The sequence below is a fragment of the Punica granatum genome, chromosome 2 (assembly GCF_007655135.1).
Source record: "Punica granatum isolate Tunisia-2019 chromosome 2, ASM765513v2, whole genome shotgun sequence".
NCBI classification, from domain to species: Eukaryota; Viridiplantae; Streptophyta; class Magnoliopsida; order Myrtales; family Lythraceae; genus Punica; species Punica granatum.
Genome location: NC_045128.1, coordinates 5,345,070 through 5,364,429, shown reverse-complemented (window position 1 = coordinate 5,364,429; position 19,360 = coordinate 5,345,070). Strand labels below are relative to the sequence as shown.

At 38.3% G+C, this 19,360-nt stretch overlaps 3 protein-coding genes across 4 annotated transcripts; all 3 read right to left on the bottom strand.

Annotated features, from left to right (window-relative positions):
• Positions 1 to 24: 24 nt before the first annotated feature.
• On the bottom strand, positions 25 to 8,375 carry LOC116193487 (V-type proton ATPase subunit a2). The gene is made up of 18 exons (XM_031522207.1): positions 8,042 to 8,375; positions 7,126 to 7,170; positions 6,540 to 6,662; positions 6,348 to 6,455; positions 5,758 to 5,868; positions 5,502 to 5,675; positions 4,667 to 4,804; positions 4,256 to 4,363; positions 4,010 to 4,117; positions 3,750 to 3,898; positions 2,995 to 3,148; positions 2,252 to 2,412; positions 1,941 to 2,147; positions 1,623 to 1,806; positions 1,436 to 1,519; positions 1,156 to 1,349; positions 867 to 926; positions 25 to 663 (listed from the first exon to the last, which is right to left on the bottom strand). The coding sequence occupies exons 1-18, from the start codon at positions 8,174 to 8,176 to the stop codon at positions 459 to 461; spliced, it is 2,448 nt and encodes an 815-aa protein (XP_031378067.1). The 5' UTR covers positions 8,177 to 8,375; the 3' UTR covers positions 25 to 458.
• Positions 8,376 to 11,827: 3,452 nt separating this feature from the next.
• On the bottom strand, positions 11,828 to 13,531 carry LOC116195018 (protein SHI RELATED SEQUENCE 5-like). 2 transcript variants are annotated; one of them, XM_031523970.1, is made up of 3 exons: positions 13,374 to 13,531; positions 12,880 to 13,266; positions 11,828 to 12,309 (listed from the first exon to the last, which is right to left on the bottom strand). In XM_031523970.1, exons 2-3 carry the CDS (start codon positions 13,151 to 13,153, stop codon positions 11,978 to 11,980), a joined length of 606 nt encoding a protein of 201 aa, XP_031379830.1. In that variant the 5' UTR covers positions 13,154 to 13,266; positions 13,374 to 13,531; the 3' UTR covers positions 11,828 to 11,977. The 2 variants fall into 2 exon arrangements, with proteins under 2 accessions (XP_031379830.1, XP_031379828.1); XM_031523968.1 differs by having other exon boundaries at positions 12,880 to 13,431.
• A 4,050-nt stretch (positions 13,532 to 17,581) lies between these two features.
• Positions 17,582 to 18,710, bottom strand: LOC116197831 (protein CROWDED NUCLEI 2-like). The gene has a single exon (XM_031528083.1). It carries the CDS (start codon positions 18,579 to 18,581, stop codon positions 17,979 to 17,981), a length of 603 nt encoding a protein of 200 aa, XP_031383943.1. The 5' UTR covers positions 18,582 to 18,710; the 3' UTR covers positions 17,582 to 17,978.
• Between the last annotated feature and the right edge of the window lie 650 nt (positions 18,711 to 19,360).

Below are 19,360 nucleotides of genomic sequence, written 5' to 3'. Positions count from 1 at the left end.
GGAATCCGGATTAGAAGGCATATGTTCAATAATGTCTATTTGATCTTTATTGTTTCGAATTGGCCGACAAACATATCCAGAATCCGGATCTTATTCCACCAATAGCCATATACTAGAAATGGACCATGACTTATTTCTCACATACATACATATCATAAGTAGAACTCTGAATTAAATACTATCCACCAATGCCATTACAGGTGAAACAATAAAAGGCGGGATTATTACTTACTCCTCTTTCACCAACTGATAGAAAACCAGAAGGATAACAGAGCCTCCTCTCCCATCAATTTTCCCAATAAAATAACACCGCACTTCAGAAAGTCACTTCCCACATCATCATCTTGAATGATGAAAGAATCAAGCAGGAATTAACATCACAAGACAACGCTTGGGACTCCGAGACAATATATCCTCGGCCGCGCTAATTACAATGTAGTGGGCTCCGAAGCATCACTCTACTCATCTTCATCCCCGATGACGACGAATGAAAATGGGAAGAACTTGTAGCCGTCTCCCTCGTAGAACTTGTTCTGGAACTCCACCCAGTGGAGACGCAGTGCGTGAAGGAATGCGCTCAGGGTTTCCATCACTAGGAGCACGCCCACGGTCGCGGCGATAAATACTATGATGCCGACGATAAGAATAATCAAATTGTTGAACCTGTTGGAAATATGCCGTTAGATTGAAAATTTCTGACTCCGTTGGCTTATTTAAGTGCAAAATCTTAAGTATGCACAGAAAACAGTTGGGATTAAAACATTAGATTTCCGTTAGTGTGGGCTTTTTCTGGGCATTTCATAGCAAGAGCTCAGTGGAAAGATACTTGAGAATAATGATGCAAAAGCAGTAAAAAGATTGCTTACCCCCAAGCGAGCATGAGAACTTTCTCATAGAATACACTTGACAACTCTGAGTGGGCAAGACTGAAATAAACGAGGAAATAATTAGCAGAGGGTGTACGAAGAAAAGGTGCAGATAAACAGAGATGTTACCATATATTGATAGCAAATATAACATGTGAGCAATTAATTAGCCACTACTCTCACAGTGCTGGATCAATGGCAAAATTTAACAGTTCAAAGAGATTTGACTACATGAATAGGAACAGTTAGAAATGTATATAATTGGGATGGACAGTGGAAATGGGTATACCTTAAGGCCCATAAACGAAGATAAGAGGCTGTGTTGGAAACAGCTCCAAGTACAAACTCTATGGTATGTATGAGCTGGTGAACAAAAACTTCACTGAACTGAAATTCCTCATGACCATGGGAATCATGAGACTGTTCCACCTGAAAGCTTTCCTCTGTGGTCTCCAGCTGCGTGTAGGAATGGCCTTGGTGCCTCTGCAGAAACAAACTATTGGATTAGACCAGTCACAACCAATCAATTTAATTACAGGACGATAGATGAATGAAAACTAAAGGAATACCTCTTCGTGTTGCTTCTTCAGGAGGAAAGGCTTAGGAAGCAGCATCCACGGCACAGAAACAAGGGCCAACAGAAGCAGCACCAGCTGATAAACCAACAGAACGGAAATAAGTAGTCTGCCAAGTGCCATCCCTAGTACAAAACAGAAAATTGAAACAATAAACTTGAAGGATGGGATAAAGATTCACCTGCAACTTATCCTGGCCAGGGAAAAGCCTGTTTTCACCGAGATCTTCAGTGGGGCTGAGGAACATGTATATCATTACGTGATACAAATCAGCTTGCGAACCCGTGGCCCACTTCACTATGATCAGAAGGGACAGGTAGCCAAACAAACTGTTCAAGAATATCATCTGGGGGATAAATTGGAACCTGCAACAAAACATAAGTCACAGGACATACTTAAGTGCATTTCATAAATGCACGCTAGAAATGGACATGGTTTGGACTATTCAGAAACTTAATGTGAGCTCAAGGAATAAATATCAAGCTTTATGAAAACTCACCAGATATTCACACCATTCTTGAAGAACTTTGCATTGAAATAGCTCAGTATTATCCCAAGATTCATCTGGGCTACACCAAGAAGAATTGACATTTTCATCTTCAAAGAATTAAGGAATGGCAGCTCAGTTCTAGTCCCATGCCACACTGGATCAACCCCAAAGGGGTAAGCGTCACGAACTTTTATCAGGCCAACTGTAGTAGCATCCCTGTCACAACAGCAGAAAAGAGAATTGCACTTACAATTTGAAACACTAAAGAAAGAAAACAGTATTCAGCAATTGATACCAGGTTTGGACTTTGGATCCCTTACTTGCAGTCCAGATCGCGGCAGGCATATGCTGATGGTCCAAATAATTCAAATGGAACCGAGAAGAACTCATTGTAAATCAAGCCAGTGTAGATCGAGAAGAGCGCCATCATTAAAATAACATAACGCCCACCAAAGATCATCTCTGTGATGTCTCCGAGTTTCTGTTGTTACCAGAAAGTCCGTCAATCCATGTAATTCACCACAAAGAATGATTATGAGCAAAACCATAAAATGCTAATTACATGAATACTGCATTTTGAGGCAGTTTCTTCTGCATGCCTAAAAAGATCTGGCATGTAATAGTTAATGGGCTAAAAAGCTTCACAAGGGAATTGTGAGTTCCCTAAAATTTTGCATATATTTGTGTGTGTGTATAAAATGAAAAGATCAATCATTGTCAAGAAACTTTCATTCATCTCATCTTGAAAAGCAAATTCACACTGCGAAAATTGCACACTTGAGGTAAAGTTGGGTAAAAAAGAAAATAAATTAGCCAAGAGTAGAAATAGGATCCAATTGAGTAAAAGCATGCCAAGAGATGCAAATTATGGGAACCCTTTTCCATTATCCATCCGAAGATCCCGCAACATTAGTAAGAATGATGGCAAAAGCTTGATAACTGGTAAATACCAATCACATGGTTTTGGCATCACAAAGTAATTATCGAGCAGGTTTACATGCAGCAATAAATCTTTACTGTTAGAAGACAAATGGTCCACTCAATTTTGCCCCAAGAAATTTACCTGGCCAGAAAGTTTCTTCTCCCTCACTAGAAACACTAAAGTTGCAAGCAACAGGCATATGCCATGCCCCCAATCACCGAACATGACCGCAAAAAGAAATGGAAATGTGACAATGGTATATACACCAGGATTTGCCTCTTGATATTTCGCCACACTGCATGCAAAGTAGAAAACTAGGCATTCAGCATTTAAATGTGAATTTTATTAGATTATAGAAGCTAAGAGGAGATTTACTCCATGCCAAAATAAACTATAATATGTTTCAGGTTAGACTTAATTATCTCTGCTAAAACATTGAGCCACAGCATCCTTTGAAGGAACATCCTTTGAAGGATTGAAAAGACAGAAAAGAAATCTAACTTTTAAGAGTCTCTCAATCAGGTGGAGTAAGCATAAAAAAGGATTAGGGAGCTGAAACGCCTGGCCAACTTTTAAAACGTCTGGAGGTAAAGGAATAAAGGAGGTCAATGAAGAACATAGAGATCTTTGATAGGAAAAGCAACCTTTTGGGCATAGGTATAATCCAAGCAGAACTTCTACTGGCTCGGTAGAAAACTCAAGTTATCAGGAAGTTGAGCTTGTTACGGACAGAGTTTGTTTTCTGATGATACAAAGTGGGCTAATGGACCATTTTTTGCATTTCTAAGGCTCTCTTTACATATACATATATGATGTATTATGTAAATGATTGATAACCGCTTGATATCTCAACATTAAAACTTGTCCAACCACAGACAGCAGAGAATAAACCTCACCCATATGCATCAACAATTTCTTGAAAAGCGGATGTAAATTTATTTGTTTGGAAATATGTTGGTGGCATTTCCTTCGTTTGAAGAACCTGAATAATAGCTCCAACTTGTGCATTAGAGTCAAAAGCTGCTCTTTGCAAAGCATCCTGAATCTGCATACATTCCAATAACAATCTCAATGGTTGTATTAAGAAGATAGTTGCGCTAACCGGCCTACAGAAACCACTGCCCATAGAAATATTGAACAAGAGGCCATATTTTACCTGCTTTGTTGCAAACACGGGGCACCAACCTTCAGAAACAAGACACTTTTTTGTCACATCAAGGCTAAGCATGTTTAGAGTGTGATAGATGGCCTTCTCTTTCCTCACCTTCAAAAATTTAAATGCAATTTAAAACTTGCTCTGGGACAGACAAACATTTACGATATCTGATAGCTTATAGAAAATGAGAATATTGCAACATCAGAAAATCTAAACAGTTACATACACAGAGAACAGTACACATACCAATTGGTTCCACTGCTCAAATTGCTCTCCAATCGTCTGCAATAAATTGCCACGATGCACTAGCCCAGCATCTATAGTAGTCTTAAGTTCCGTAAGGCTTCGTTGAACCTAATCAAGTGATTTTAGAACCAGAAGAAACCAAGCAATTCAGTACCAGTATCGTTACTATTGTAGTAAATATAAATATTAAGTTGCTTAAGCGAATAACTGTGGCTCCAAAATAAAGTAAAACACATTACATCCGCAGCAAATTTGGCAAACTGCAACAGACTAAGAATAAGTACTCATCTAAGATAGTGTGCCACAAAGACATGGTTATCACAATCTAACGGCAGGGCAAAATCCACGTGAGAGAAAGCTCCACTCCGGAATTACAATGCAGATAAGAATTGACATAAGTATTTCCCATACCTCTGAAATCACTTGAGATTGTTTTCCTAAGTCCTCATTGAAAGAGTAGCGGTTAGCCGCAAAAGCATCGCATATCTTCAGGATTTTATTCTTGGCTCTTTCACCAGAATAGAAGACCAGAAACACATTTTTTTCTACCTGCAAATGACCATCCCAGCCAAAGAAAAAAGAACAGTTAGAATATACATCAGCAAACAAGTAGACCGACCAGTCTATTCACTTTATTCTCTTCGTTTTTGGCCCCTTTAGAGCAAGGCGATTCTTTTGCATTTTGGGAAGATCAAACAATTTCATAAGCATTGCACAATAAAACAAAAAAAAAACTAAAGTGTCTGCATTACATGAACATGAATATAATAAAAGGTAATTATTCATGAATCTTTCCTCATGTACAGATTAACCTATAGTGAACAAGAACCTTTTTCCAATGATATCCACATGAAACTTTTAAGCAGGAGTGCTGGTAAAATCTTATGCATAAAATTAATAATATCCATTTTCTGGAACAGTACACAAATTATGTTGAGAATACATAGTCAATAGATACTAAGAAAAAGGTTTCTTAGTAGCCAGGAGGATTAGCACTACCCCATGGAATTTCTAGGACATTGAAAATATGCAAAACCAGGATTTTTTTTTTTTTATGTGGATTGTAGAAAGAGAAATAAACCACAAGACCATATGACATCCAGGAATACACATAACAATTTACAGCAAAAGAACAAGTCAATTGGCATCATCACAAAATAATAGGCAACTCGAGAGAACTTATTACAGAAGATAAAACCAGCACTGCCTACAAACTGTAAAAATCCAAAGAAAGTACTCCAATCACCTTCTCTCTAGATGCAGGATCCACAACAGGCTCTTCAACCTCAGTCTGCTTCAGAAAAACATTGCCCCTTGTAGCACGAAACAGGATCCTCTCAAATGCCATGGATTTCTCCCGAGGAACAAGTCCACAAAGAAACCCCAATTTAATTTGTTTTGATGGATCAGCAGCCATTTCCTTAAATTCAAAAGAGAAAAAGAAAGTTTAGCAGAAGTAGTTCTTGGCTATATTCAATTTCAATAACAGCTGGAATTCATACTTGATCTCGAAGCAATGGTGTGTCTATTGAGTCTTCACCAGTACTCTCTGATTCAATTTCTCTCTGCCTGGCAGTTGCTCTGCTTTGAGCCACATGAAAAAAATCACCAACCTGGAACCCAAAAAAACAAGAAGTTAAGTAATCCCTTTCTACAATGGCATAAAATAACCAATTGGCTAGGAGATGTCTAGCCATTAATTAAAATATTATACGAAGAAACCATGGGTTAAATCTTATAAAAAAGAAAAAAAAAACAATTACCAAAAATTTCTTCACTACCATGAAGACCTTTACTGGCAACAGATAAATATATTTTGCGGAAGGCATTATTTCGTGAGAACCCACAATCCACTTCGCCGCTTATCTACTCACTGGGCTTTAAATAGCAAGATCGTTCACAGATCTCAAGCAGAAAAATGTTCCAGGCACAAGGAAACCTAACTAATGGCATGAGAACATGCCTTTCTAAGAGAATGACCAAATGACTATTTTTTCAAAGAAAAATCCATAGTAACTTTGAACCCCAACATGCGATGGATGACTTTGTTAGCATCTGCAACAACTTAAATGTTGGAACATCAAAGTAATACCTTCTGCAGAACAATCTTGGATTCCATGAGTTCACTATAAGCACGCTGCAACTTTTCACCATTTGCATTAATTTCAACCAGTTCCGCCTCAAGTTCTCCAAGTTTTATCTGATCATCCACAGAAAAACAAATTCAAAATAAATGTATACATACATCAAAATCCAGGCTTTGCTGGATAAGAATCTAACATACCTCCAAGTCATCCACATTGGTATCAGCTCGTGAAATCGACTTGATTGAAGGTGTGATTCCTGCCTTATTCATTTGCTCCTTAAAAAACCGTAATTTCCGTGCCATCTCTGCACATTTTTTAATCTTTGCAGAAAGAAACATATCGATAAGCATGAATGAATTGAAAGGAGTATTTATGAACACGTATCGGTTAGAAAAAAGAGTGCTATTTGAACAGATAAAGAAGACATGCTGACCATATTACACTCTAAAATACATAGAGATAACATAAAAAAACAATTAGAATTAAAGACATCACTAACAGTTACTTAAAATAATTTCACTGTCCCCCGTTAAGACTTTAATACAAGTCTACAAGTCTGGAGTAAACTCTCTTGACAGCTAAGATCAAAATGATGTATCATGAATTTAGAACTGACAAGTTCAGAAGAAATTAGTACGAGCATGGAACCACAAACAACGAAGAAATCACTTTGATCAGTGAAAACCAAATTTAACTTCTTGCAGCACTGAAGGGGGCAACCCATACGCAAAAGGATATAAAGAGCATACAAACAGAGCAAAGTAATGATTTAGTCATACACACCTGAGCTGCATAAGTTCGTTGAAAGGGGCTCTTATCGGCATTAAGCTGCAGAAGAAAATCACAATACTTATTAGTTAGGTACGACATAATTTGATCATAAAATTACCCACTTTGCATTAAAGAATGCAAAAACACTCAAGTTATACAGTCCATCAATAAATTCAGTATCTTTCATGTATGCTGATGAGATGATCACGCAGGATCAAAACCAACTAGAAAAAGTCCCAGGAAAAAAAGATTGGGAATTTTTAGTAGGGCGTCTGGCACATAAAACAGGAGAGAACAGACTCAAGATGATCACTATAGTACGAAAGGCAATTACTGCCACCAACATGCAACAGAGAACGTTCTTGTTCTCATAACCCAAGATAATCGCATGTGCTACTCCAGATGACATTCTGACAATGGGATCGCATGAAAAAATCAGCCTTTTTGTAATCTAAACCCACTAGCGACATGTAGGAAACTGATAGATTACATCGTCACACTCATGTAAACTCCCAACGGACGAGATTAAAACTCTCAATCAGCTCAAATTCAGCAAGAACAAGGTGACTAGGATAACAATTAGAGACCCCCAGACCACATAGAGACTCTAGAATAGCTTACAGGACGACCTAACCAATATCAAGTCATCGACAACGGTGCGAAGTGCCCAATTGCATTAACTAATTAAAATCCAAGATTGAGCTCGAAACTCAGCAATTCAAGCAGAATTCATCACACAGCCGAGTGCCCATTCGCAACACGGCACCAGTCTGATCATAAAAGGTAGGAAATCAGCAAAGCACAGCAACCAAGCGAGACCCCACCGAAGGGCATCAGACGCTATAAGAGTATATCAACAATCGAGGATTCGCGAAGACTGTTGAGATTGGATAGACGGAGGGAGAGTGGAGGGAGAGAGAGTACGAACGTCCTTGAATTGGAGGAGGCCGAGATCGCCGAGGTAGGAGACGGTGAGGTGGGCGGACTCGATGGGGATGATGAGCTGAACCAGCTGCATCGGCTCCGACCGCATAAGATCCATCGGCGGGCAGCACCCTCCCATTGTCGTCCGATTTCCCGCCGCCCTAATCAAAACTCCGACAGGGAAAGAAAACCAGCGATCGAGACGAGAGAGGACGGAGGGGAATCGATGGGTGGAGGGAGTGAGATGTGTGTCTTCTGTCTTCGTCTTTTGTCGTCGTCTATCACAGCGGAGCTTCCTCCCTCGTCGTGTCCCTTCTGGCTCTCCTCCTCATTATTTTCTTCCATTTTGATTTAATTTAATTTAATTTCCCAATTTTTCTACCTTTTTTTATAATATAAATAATACGGTATATATATTGTAATTTATATTTCAGAATATTACGAATTACCCTCTCAACTTTATATCTCTCTCCGAACCAATTGTATTGCGCAATGTTTCATCGAGCTCTCATGATCGGCCGAGACTCGCTTCCATGCCAAGCGACTTTCCATCTGACGACTAGCTGTCGACTTAATCGTCTATGATCAAATATATACGGTAAACAAAAATGTTGGATTATGTTGGTTATCTGACAAAATTGCTTACAGAGTGTTCGTGGTTTTGGATCAATGATGCATGCACTAGAACTGTAGCGGCAATCGGCGGAGCCAGCATAACGGGTAGCCATGGATTGTGCGGTTGTTTGGGGGTAGTATCAAGTAGAAAGGGATGATTTTGGAGAGTGTTTGGAAACTCTGATAGTTTGGGGCAGTATTTGTAATTTACAATCTATTTTGGCTTTTGGGTGTTCCAAATGATGGCGTACGGCGTACGTAGTTTTTTTTGGGTAAATTCACATGGAACATGTTATTTATTTTTCTTTTTTAATCTCTTAATATTGATATTATATTTATTTTTATATCCTTCCATGTGAATCTTATTAAGATATCTGTCTTGCCACGTGGCTGTAAACGATCCGCCGGGAGGAGAGAACAGTCAATCAGCCAAAATCTCTTCTCATCCTAGTTTCTTTTTATTTTCTTTTTTACATATAACAGGTTTTCGATTGCATAAGTTCAGTATAATAAAAAAAAATTATAATAATTAATAGCGCATTTTCACAATGAATACATATAAAATCCCTTAATTATCTTAGGAAAATATGTGTCATCGCGCTGTTTCAGCTTCTTAAAAAAAAAGACTTCCTAACATTTAAAGAGTGCATGACTCGAAGTTTTAATATTTATATTTGTGTCTATTTTTTTCCCTAAATTATTATTAATAATAATAAGTGATTCATTTGGCTTTTTATGAAATCTGGAGTTTATGAACATGAATTTGGTTTCTGCTTTTCCTCTATAAGTGATTTAGAAACATAAATTTTCTGGAAAATTGGGAAATTGAAAAAGATAGATTGATTTTTATATATGTACGTACTCATATTTTTCGGGAGATTATTATCCATGGTCCATCAAAATTATTAATTAATATATTGCGGTTGCTAGATCAATAATAAAATTAAGAGCCCTGTGTTTACATTTATACGATACAATTTCCCTATCGAATCAATAGAGAATCCGCATTCAAGAAAATCACTTATAATGAGGACCTTATCCGATTGTTTAAGGAATTCGACGATTCTAGCCAGTCCCCACGACTTAACAAGTTCCACGCGCAGCATGGAGGCTTCCAACATATACATACGTAATGCAAACGCTCATCGCGCGAATAATCATTCTATTATGAAAATGGAATAACCGTCCACACAATAATCGTACTGTAGCGGGTATAGTTTAGGGTAAATTAAGTTCTAGATCTATACAGAGGGAAAGCCGTTTGTTAATCAATTAGTGGGCTTTATATTCGAGGACCCAACTGGTTCTTTGGTTGGATCAAAATCTAATGGCTCATTATATAAAGCGATCGGTTGGGCCTCATAGTTCATATTAAATATGCATGAAAGAAACAACCTGGCCCAAAGACAAAAGAAAGAAAGAAATAATAATTATCAATTTAAATATTCTTATCACCTGCTTATGCATTTGGAAGTACCAATCTCTCGAAAATGAGCATCAATGATCAGTCAAAATTAAAACCCCCCAACACCAACCCCCAATAAATATATATATATATATATATATATATATAAATATATATATTATAAGAATTTTTAAGAGAAAGTGATAAAACGTGTCTGGGATATCTGTGACATTTGATTTTGCTCATTTCTGACCAGACTTAACATTTCATTTGAAATTTTTAGGTCCAATATGTGCTCTCTCTATCCGTAAAAGTTTACAAAGTTTATTAAAAAAAAATCTCTTTGTTTTTCTTTAAGTTTTTTTTAAAATTCATAAGCTTCTCTTCGTGCAATTAAGGCCAATATCTTTCTCCAATTTACATACTTTCGGCTACAGTTGGGAATATCATTATTAATCGAGAAGCTAAATAAAATTTAGAATCCAATGCATATTTGTGGATTTAATTTGAAGATGCCATCCAAGCTTTTAGGTTGTGACCACTTCCCCTCCCTTGGACATTGGATGTCTCTCCTTCAAAGTACATAGCATATATTCCATGTCCTTGCATGTCTTTTCATGGCCATTCATCTATGTCTCTCTTTCCACGTACACATAAATAATAAAGAAACTTTCTTCCATTTAAATATCATTTTCGGTTCGAATCTTGTCGATAAAAAAAAATCTTTTGAGAGTTTCACCCTCTTAGCAGACCGATCAAACTCAAAATGGATTAGTTGGCTTCCGTTGAACTTTTGGATACCACGGTACACACAAAAAAAAAAAAGAATTTTGGAGACCCTAATTATATATTCGTAATCCGGAGATCTTTTGTTTTTACCACGTAAATCAGTTTTAGCTGATTGCTTGTCGATAACATGTAATATGGGGATCGATCAATTTATGTCAAAAATATAGATGACCGGGATGTGTTATTATTACGAAGTTTCTCTTGAGATAATTCATGGTCCAAACGCAAACTGAGAACGTGAGATCAATCCTCGTAGTGCCATTAAACTCTCATTACAATTTAAACGAGTTTCGTAGCCTTTAGTAAATCTTAGACAAATCAGTAATATATTGAGCACTTACACAAACGGAAAGGGAAAAAAAAGGGTAATTCTTATTAAATTATTTGAAATTAATATATGATTAATTAGTGTCATTATTTATTTTATGACGACCAAAAAAAAACAACAGAGGAGAAGATCAAGCGTATCAAAGATCAAGTGCGGCTACGGTACCAATTATTAATTGATCTTGATCAATCATCAATACAATAAACTAATTGATCAGATATACATTGCGCAAGACAGTCCACATGGATATATATAATTAATTATGAAGACACCTATTTAACGAAGGACAATAATTGTTCAAACCTGAACGTAAATCTAATCTTTCGGACAATTTTATCGCTGTTTGTGCAATCTTTTTGGGGGGGTTGCGTTGGGTCAAAGAAACCGGCGATAAGGACGAAAGAGCATCTACCTCGACTCTGATTAACAAATTAAGAAACCACCGAGGAGTAGAATATCCGATAAACTGTAATTTATGTGAACTATATATCTTTAATACTTGTATTGTAGGAGATCAAAATTTATTAGATTCACGGGAAGCAGACTCCCAAGTGCAGATTAATAATCTCAGTGGACGTTATAAGTTAAGTACGTCTTGTAATCTCATTGAAAAAAAAAAAAGATGCCAATTCCCTTTTGAACTCAAGAGCTTATATGAAAGCAATAATAAATCGATACAAAAACTTAATTAACGCCATGATTATCCACATAAACAGAACACATATGTATAGTTGTTAGACATGTATACATACAAAACATATTTGTATGGATATGGTATTGCAAAGCATGCATGCATGCCCTAATTAAGATTTTGGAGGAGGGAAGACAAGTGCCGAAGGAGGTCTTTCGGAACTAAAAGCAGCAACGAGTGGTGGAAATGAAAGCGGACTCACAAGACGAGTAACGGAACTTGAAGAAGCATTCGGAGGATCACGGCCCGAATTAGACCAAGAAATTACGGGCAGATCAGGACCATCATCGTAGAGAATACCCTTGAACACGTGACCCCCGATCCTGACCGAAGTTTGGTAAGCGAGCTGCTCAGGCTCTTCAAAGGAACTCACACGAACACAACGGAATAACGCCATACTGCTCACTTCCGCCGGAAAAGCATTGTCATCAATATTATTCCCTCCTGCAGGTCCAAACCCGATGCTTTTGTACATAAATCAAAAGAGATACAAATGCATAATGTTTAATTTGACGAATTTGCTACGAAATCAAGTTAACTAAGTTATGATGGAATCCGTTGCATTATATTATATGGGCTTGAATGATTATTGTCTATATATGTATGTCTACTGTTTCTCTTCCCCTTTTTGTTCGTACTGCTACGACACATCACATATTCCCTAGAACAGTAGCAGGGAATAGTAAAAGAAAAGCTGCATCAGTTACATTTGACCAGCTAGAGCTAGGGTTTCTAGACATATAAGAAATTAGAATTTCATTTTTGGAATTATAATTGTATTTAGATTAGTATGCAATGATCTGCGCTTACGGCTATAAAAGAACAAGATCATGGACTGGCCAGACAAATAATAAGATAAACAAAAACGAGTTTATTTCCCATCTGATGACAAAACCCAAAAATGCTCCAACCCTAAGCATGTATAACTTGAAGCATGACCGTGCATATCTTTGAAGAGAGCACGCCGGAATTATGTATCCAGAATGATGTGCGGCTTGGAAAAGTGACACATACCTGCGACCTCTCGGGACCTCTTAGGGTTCTGATGCGAGATCGAGAAGGAGAAGGAGCCATGTAGAGGAAGAGGAAGATGGAGTCGTCGAGGATCCTCGGCTGCGGAGGAGCGGGAAATGAGCCAATTGGGGGTGTTGCAGGGAGTCCTGCACATCTTGTGCGGACACTCCCTCTTCGCTTGGCCATCGCACTCTTCACATCTTCCACTCCTCCTTGCCCTAATTTCCTTCCCCTTTTTTTCTTCTTCCTCTCCTGCTAATAATTCTCTCATCATATCACTTTCTTCTTCTTCTTCTTCTTCTTCTTGCTCTTCTTCTGATATATTTCGCTTTCTCGGTCACGACAGTGATGGCGACTCTGATTAGTCACCCAGGTGGATGAAGCGATCTTGAAACAGCAAAAGCAAGTAAGCTAAGAAAGGGATGGGATCACAGAAACGTATACATATAAGACTAAATCAAAATCTATGAAATAGTAAAGAAGTTGGCTCTAACTTGTAACCAGACTAGAAACGCGGAAAGGTGTGGGCACTTGAGTTCATCTATCTACATATTATATATAGCAGTATATAATATATATATATATATATGTTGTAATTATTTTGGTTTAAAGTGCAATCAATTTGTCGTTTAATTAAGTATCTTGGGTTTGTGACCTCTCAGCTTTTTTTATCGGATGATTCTGGTTGTAGTTCTGAAGTAAGTGGAATTCTTCCTGTATGTTCCCATCCTTTTGTTTAGATGGTTCAGAAATTACGCCAATTTTATATATACTAAATGCATGCCCGTGCCACGTGCAAATTTTATATTAAATTAGTTGACACCCGTGCGTTGCGCGAAAAATTTGTCAATTTTTCTACTATCAAAATTAGGTAATATTTAACACATATGATCCATGTACAAATGAATATAGATATAAAGAAAATGTATGATAAAAAGATAAGTGAACATAATAAATATTAAAAATTCTAAAAGGAGTATATATTATGATAGCAAACAAATATATAATTTATTTATATGGAATGCGAATAACGTATGTGTAGAAGTCAATAATCCTATAATATGATCCCAGTATGATTTGCTTGTAATTAAAAAGAAACTTGAAATATACATTGGTGCAACAAAAAATGTGTGATATTGTTAATGAGTTAGGATATATGAAAAAATATAGCGTGGTAAAAAGATGATTGAAGAAAATAAATTTTCGTCTCTTATTTATATGAAATTTGTTACATTGAACTTGAAAAATGACACACATCCGAGGAGTTATTTTAAATTATCGAGAAAATTTGTAATTTTTTCTTAAAAATTAATTTTATATTATTACATATAAATAAAATAGACAAATAACTTAAATACGTCGAACATGGCACAAACATAATACAGTAAAAATTCAATGAATAGAATCGAACGGTCAATTCAATGTGGAGTTGCGGGGTTTCGTAATGAAATGTAAAGTCACTTAACATGGAGTTAAGGGTTTTCTAATCGAGTTTAGATAGCATGTCCACGTCGCGCTTTTAACCTTTTATATATTATAATAGATTGATAAGAACCTTATTTTTTATACTTGAAATAAAAATGGTTTCGGAAAAATCCCGTTAGCAGGGAATACAACGCGTGTCTCTTTATTTTCTTTTTTCTTATCCTACAATTAATATTACACATAATATTCTATGATAAAAAAAAATTAGTATGATCGGTACGAATCATAATAAATATAATAATAATAGTAATAGTAAATATTAAAAAAAACCTTGTATATATAAATTTGTACTATTTTTTACCAAATTGCTTAAATTATTGGGGCGCAAATGCGTTGACACCTTCATATATATTTGTACAAAAATCTTGTGTGCACCCAATGTAATTGGCATCAACTTAATTTTTTTTTATGAATATTCTAACCTTTTTTTTTCGATAGGTATATCAATATTCTAACTGATTATTATAGGCACAGACAGAGTCTCAAAATAAAATCGAATTACTTGATTATCCTTTCTCAACAAAACCGCATCGCATCAGAAGAAAGCCATATAACTATTATGATGAGGGGAAAAATGTTATGTTTATTATCCAACTCGGTGCTGTCCATAAGTTCACCGCGTCATTGTGGATAAGATGTCCTTTAAAAAAGTTTCCCCAGAAATAATAGACAAAACTAGGATAATATAACAATTCATCTGAGATAATTACATTAATTAATGCCCTATACATAAACAATAAAAAAAAAAGACGTTCTTCTACTTATCCCAAAATATATATATATATCTTCCACTTATATATCTATTTAAAAAATAAATAAATAACTGTGTGGCTCTTTCGCTCTTCCTGAGGTTGTCCCTCTTACATGATTGAAAATAGCTTCTGCTGTCAAGAAGGAAGTATTTACAAAGGCGCTTAACAGCTGAAAATTCACCATAACGTGATTACACCGACATTCCAAGTTGAAGGTTATATAGTATCGGATGGCACAGCGTACATTAGAAGGGATCGGGACCACCCCGAGGCTCAACCTGATGATTTATACCTTTTCCCTTATTTCGACAAAGATTAAAATTTGCTCGATCTAGTTTTCGACGTTTAGTTTAAAATTTTAAATGAAAGGGAAAATGAAGAAATTGTTTGATTGGGCTTTGGGGCCCATGCCATCCAATCCAATTAGCAGAACAATGAAAATGTTCGATAGTTCACCGAAATCTGTGGCTTTGGCACCTTAAGCAAGGTCTCTTAATTGTTGATGATGATAGCCATTGGATCAGATACATGCTGCAGATCCAAGTGACAGTCGCGATGGTTGCCTAATTGGAAATCGCAGTTGGATCGGATGGAAATGGCAGTTGGATTGAATGAATGTCTATGTGACGGGTGCTTATCGGGGTATAGGTATAGAAGAAAGACGAGACTATCCATGATCAGCTGTGGGATCGGATGAGTGCTGCAGATCCAAACCATATCGGGAACATGATAGGTCTCCCTAAATTGATATTTTCCTTTAACCTCAAGGGGTTAGCCTAATGATAATGAGGAATTCTGGTATTCATCTAATTTCGGGTTTCATTCCCCAGTTTAGGTCACCTGCCTTTGCTTAACTGCCCAATTTACCTTTCTGAGTATCGCAGGGGTGCACGGCACCCAAAAATTAATTGGACGAAGTCTAAACACCTATGTCTTACATAAATTAAAACTTGACCTTTTCCTGTTTATTGCCTCGTCTTCTCTTTCTGGGTAAATCAGTCTTCCGGTTCCGGATGACCAAGCTAATTTGATTTTTACCGACCTAAGAGCTTAATGTAGCCTCAATTGAAGGAGCGAAGAGCTTACCTCGAATGAATGGCGGGTACAGGATGTCCGAAGATCACTTCAAACCTGTTGCCCCGAATACAAGAAAAGGAACGCAGTCCTAAAAGAGCAGCCGAGGGAAACTTGCCCACATCCGATATTTCCAAAACTCACTGCCGAGCACTGGGTAGATCGAATACAATGTATCACTAGCATCAACGGTCTACTGTTTATCACATTGTAATTTTGGAAGATACTATTGGCTCGATGACTTCATCTTCCTGTTACTACCATAAGAATCTCCATCTCCAATTCTAACACGAGGACTCCGTTCGACTGCTGACTCTCCTTTCATGACAACAGCAGCAGCACAAGTTCCACCGTGCAAGGTTTGTAGTTCAAACAGATATCAATGCAAAGAAACTTTGACAAACTGATTTTTCAAAACAAAACGAAGGAGTAGGGCTCTTACGGATTCGTCCCATAAACGACTTCTTTATCTATACCGTTCGAAGGGGATTTTCACACTTCCAAATCCCTGCCCATCTAATCCTTTCATCCTAACAAAGCATTAGTTCATGGTGGAGCAATAACATTATCTAGAAATCACACCAATATGTGTAAACATTAACTATAAACTAAAAGACCAAATGCTAATGTGCAAATATGCCATGGCTTCTACGGTACTTGCATATGATTGGATCGACATACATTACTCTGGTTTAAGCCAAAAAAGTCTTCCATAAAACTCTATCCAGTACAACGAAAGCCAACCCATAAGAAAACTCATGAGAGACTACATGGTGCCCATGCCATGAGTTCAAAACTGCAGCACAAATCAATCTTAAGCACCAGAGGAGAACAACCAAAGATCGGGTTTGTAGTCACCCGAGTTGAGAACAAGGCTGAGTTCTCGAACATCACATCACGTGTGGAGAATATCAAACTCTCTACAGTATCAGCGAATGAGAAAAAGTAAAAATTCGATTTCAAGCAATGAAAAGAGTAGCAAGATGCTCGGACAGCTGCAAATTCAAGATGCTCCATCTAGTGATAAGAAAAGAACAGACACAAGGAACCCCAGAACAGACTCCTCCGAATGATCAATAATAGTATCAACCAATCATCTATCAGCAAACAGTTATGACCTTTTACGAAGAACAAATTCTCCTGCAGATTCTTGCATCGTGAAGAACAGGGTTGCTTTGTTTCAGAACTTAAAACGAAAAATTATAAGCTTGCAGTCGTGAATGTTTAAATTCAGCCTTCCTCGAAATTTCTAGTATGCACATCCTCGCGGGTTGGCTAACCGCGCCATTCATACAGTGCCCGCTTACTTCAAACATTATAATAATCGCATCTCTATTGTTTTGTTTCATCAATCAATAATAACTACTTGCTGATCAAGAAAGCGATCGACGAATCCATCCAATCACTCAGACAGAAATAAACGCTAAACAACCAACACGATCATGGCACTAAAGGAACAGATAGTGGTGGCATATTGACAGCATTAGCAGTTTCTCCGAATGTACCGAGATTCATGTACACGACAACCTAAGGCGAACAAGTAAAAACTCCAAGGATTTGGCCTGGTGGTTAAGGAAGAGCTCCAGTATCCACCCGATCCGGCCACCGGAGCGTTACCGGAGTTCACGGAGCCCCGGAGATTAGTCGGGCGAAGAATAGACACCCGGTTAAAAAAAAAAAAGGCGAACAAGTAAAAGCCAATTACTTTGATTGCTTCGTATATACTACCCAGCCATTTCCCCCCCCCCCCCCCCCCCCCCCCCCCCCCCCCAATGAATTCTATTTACCTCAGCAGAGACTGTGCTTCAGCCCGAGCCCGTGCTTCCCGTAAACGCACCCGGGCTTCATGTACAGGTGCGGCGACCGCTTCGAACTGTTCATCTTCGAGCAGGCCCTCTTCCCCAGCTTCCTCATCCTCTGTCTCCCCAGCTTCCCCCGGAGGTGCCGCGGCACCAGCTCGTCATCCAACCCGTCGTCGTCGTCGTCGTCGTCGTCCTCGCCATCCTCATCTTCATAATCATCATCCGGCACCACGCCACCGCGGAACCGGGCCTGCGCGGCGGTGCACTCCACGGCCGTCAGCATAATCTGCTCGACGACGGGGGCGGGGTTTCCGGCGCGATCGACCCACTGGCCGTTGTCGTCGAGGAAGAAAGCGCGACCTGCAGTGACGCGGAAGGGTATGGGGAGGGGATGGTTGACGGGGGATGAGGATCCAAGATCGGTGTCAGGGTCGGAGCGGCTGGAGTTGGAGTCGGCATCGGAGGGGTCGACGAGTTCCCACTGGGAGAGGGCGAGGTCTTCGGGTTCGAGGGGGAGAAGCTCGAAGCCGAAGTCGTTTTCTTCTTCGCCGGCGAGGAAGAGTTCAACCGATGATGACTTCATCGCCATTGATGATATCTGTCTCTTGCTTTGCTTTGCTAGGCTCTGCTTCTGTGAGAAGGGAATGGGGGATGGAATGGAAGTTTTCTGTATGGATGGGAGTGGGGAGAAATGGAGGATTTATTAAGCCAAAGCCAAAGCCAAACCCACAAGGGAGGGGAGAAATCAATCCGCAGCGTGCGTGTCCCGCAAGGCTGTGCTGCGAGACACGTGAAAAGATCGAATAATTGGGCGCCACGTGTCCTCTTCTTATACCCTTTTTTCTTTTTTTGAATTTGTTTACTTTTTGTTCAGTATTTATCATTTTTTGCCGATTCTCTTCGGTTACGAAATGCAGTTTTAAGAAATTGGATAAGTTCAAAAATCTGGCATTCTGATTTTATTTTATTTTTTGAATCCCGGATTAGCATTTTAGAAGAACGCATATCAAAACACTTGAATCAACTCATACCGATTCTAATTCAGTTTGTAACTATGCTTGTTTGGAGTTCTCCGCCTCTACTTCAAAACCATGGGACCGCTATGTAACCGATTGATCGGAAAACGATCGGCTTGATTCTTTTTTCAGTAAGGACTCTTGATCTAGTCGAGAAAGGGTCATGGGACTCTTTTCATGTGATTGTGAACTTTTCCAGTCTTAACCAAATCAGTCGTTGCCACTAGTGTGACATTGAGAACCCGTTCTTATATCAAGCACGCGAATGGAACGAATGCAATCAATTAGTTAAACTAATAAGAGCATGCTTGTAATGCCCTTTAAAATGATTCGGGATACAAAAAAACGCGAA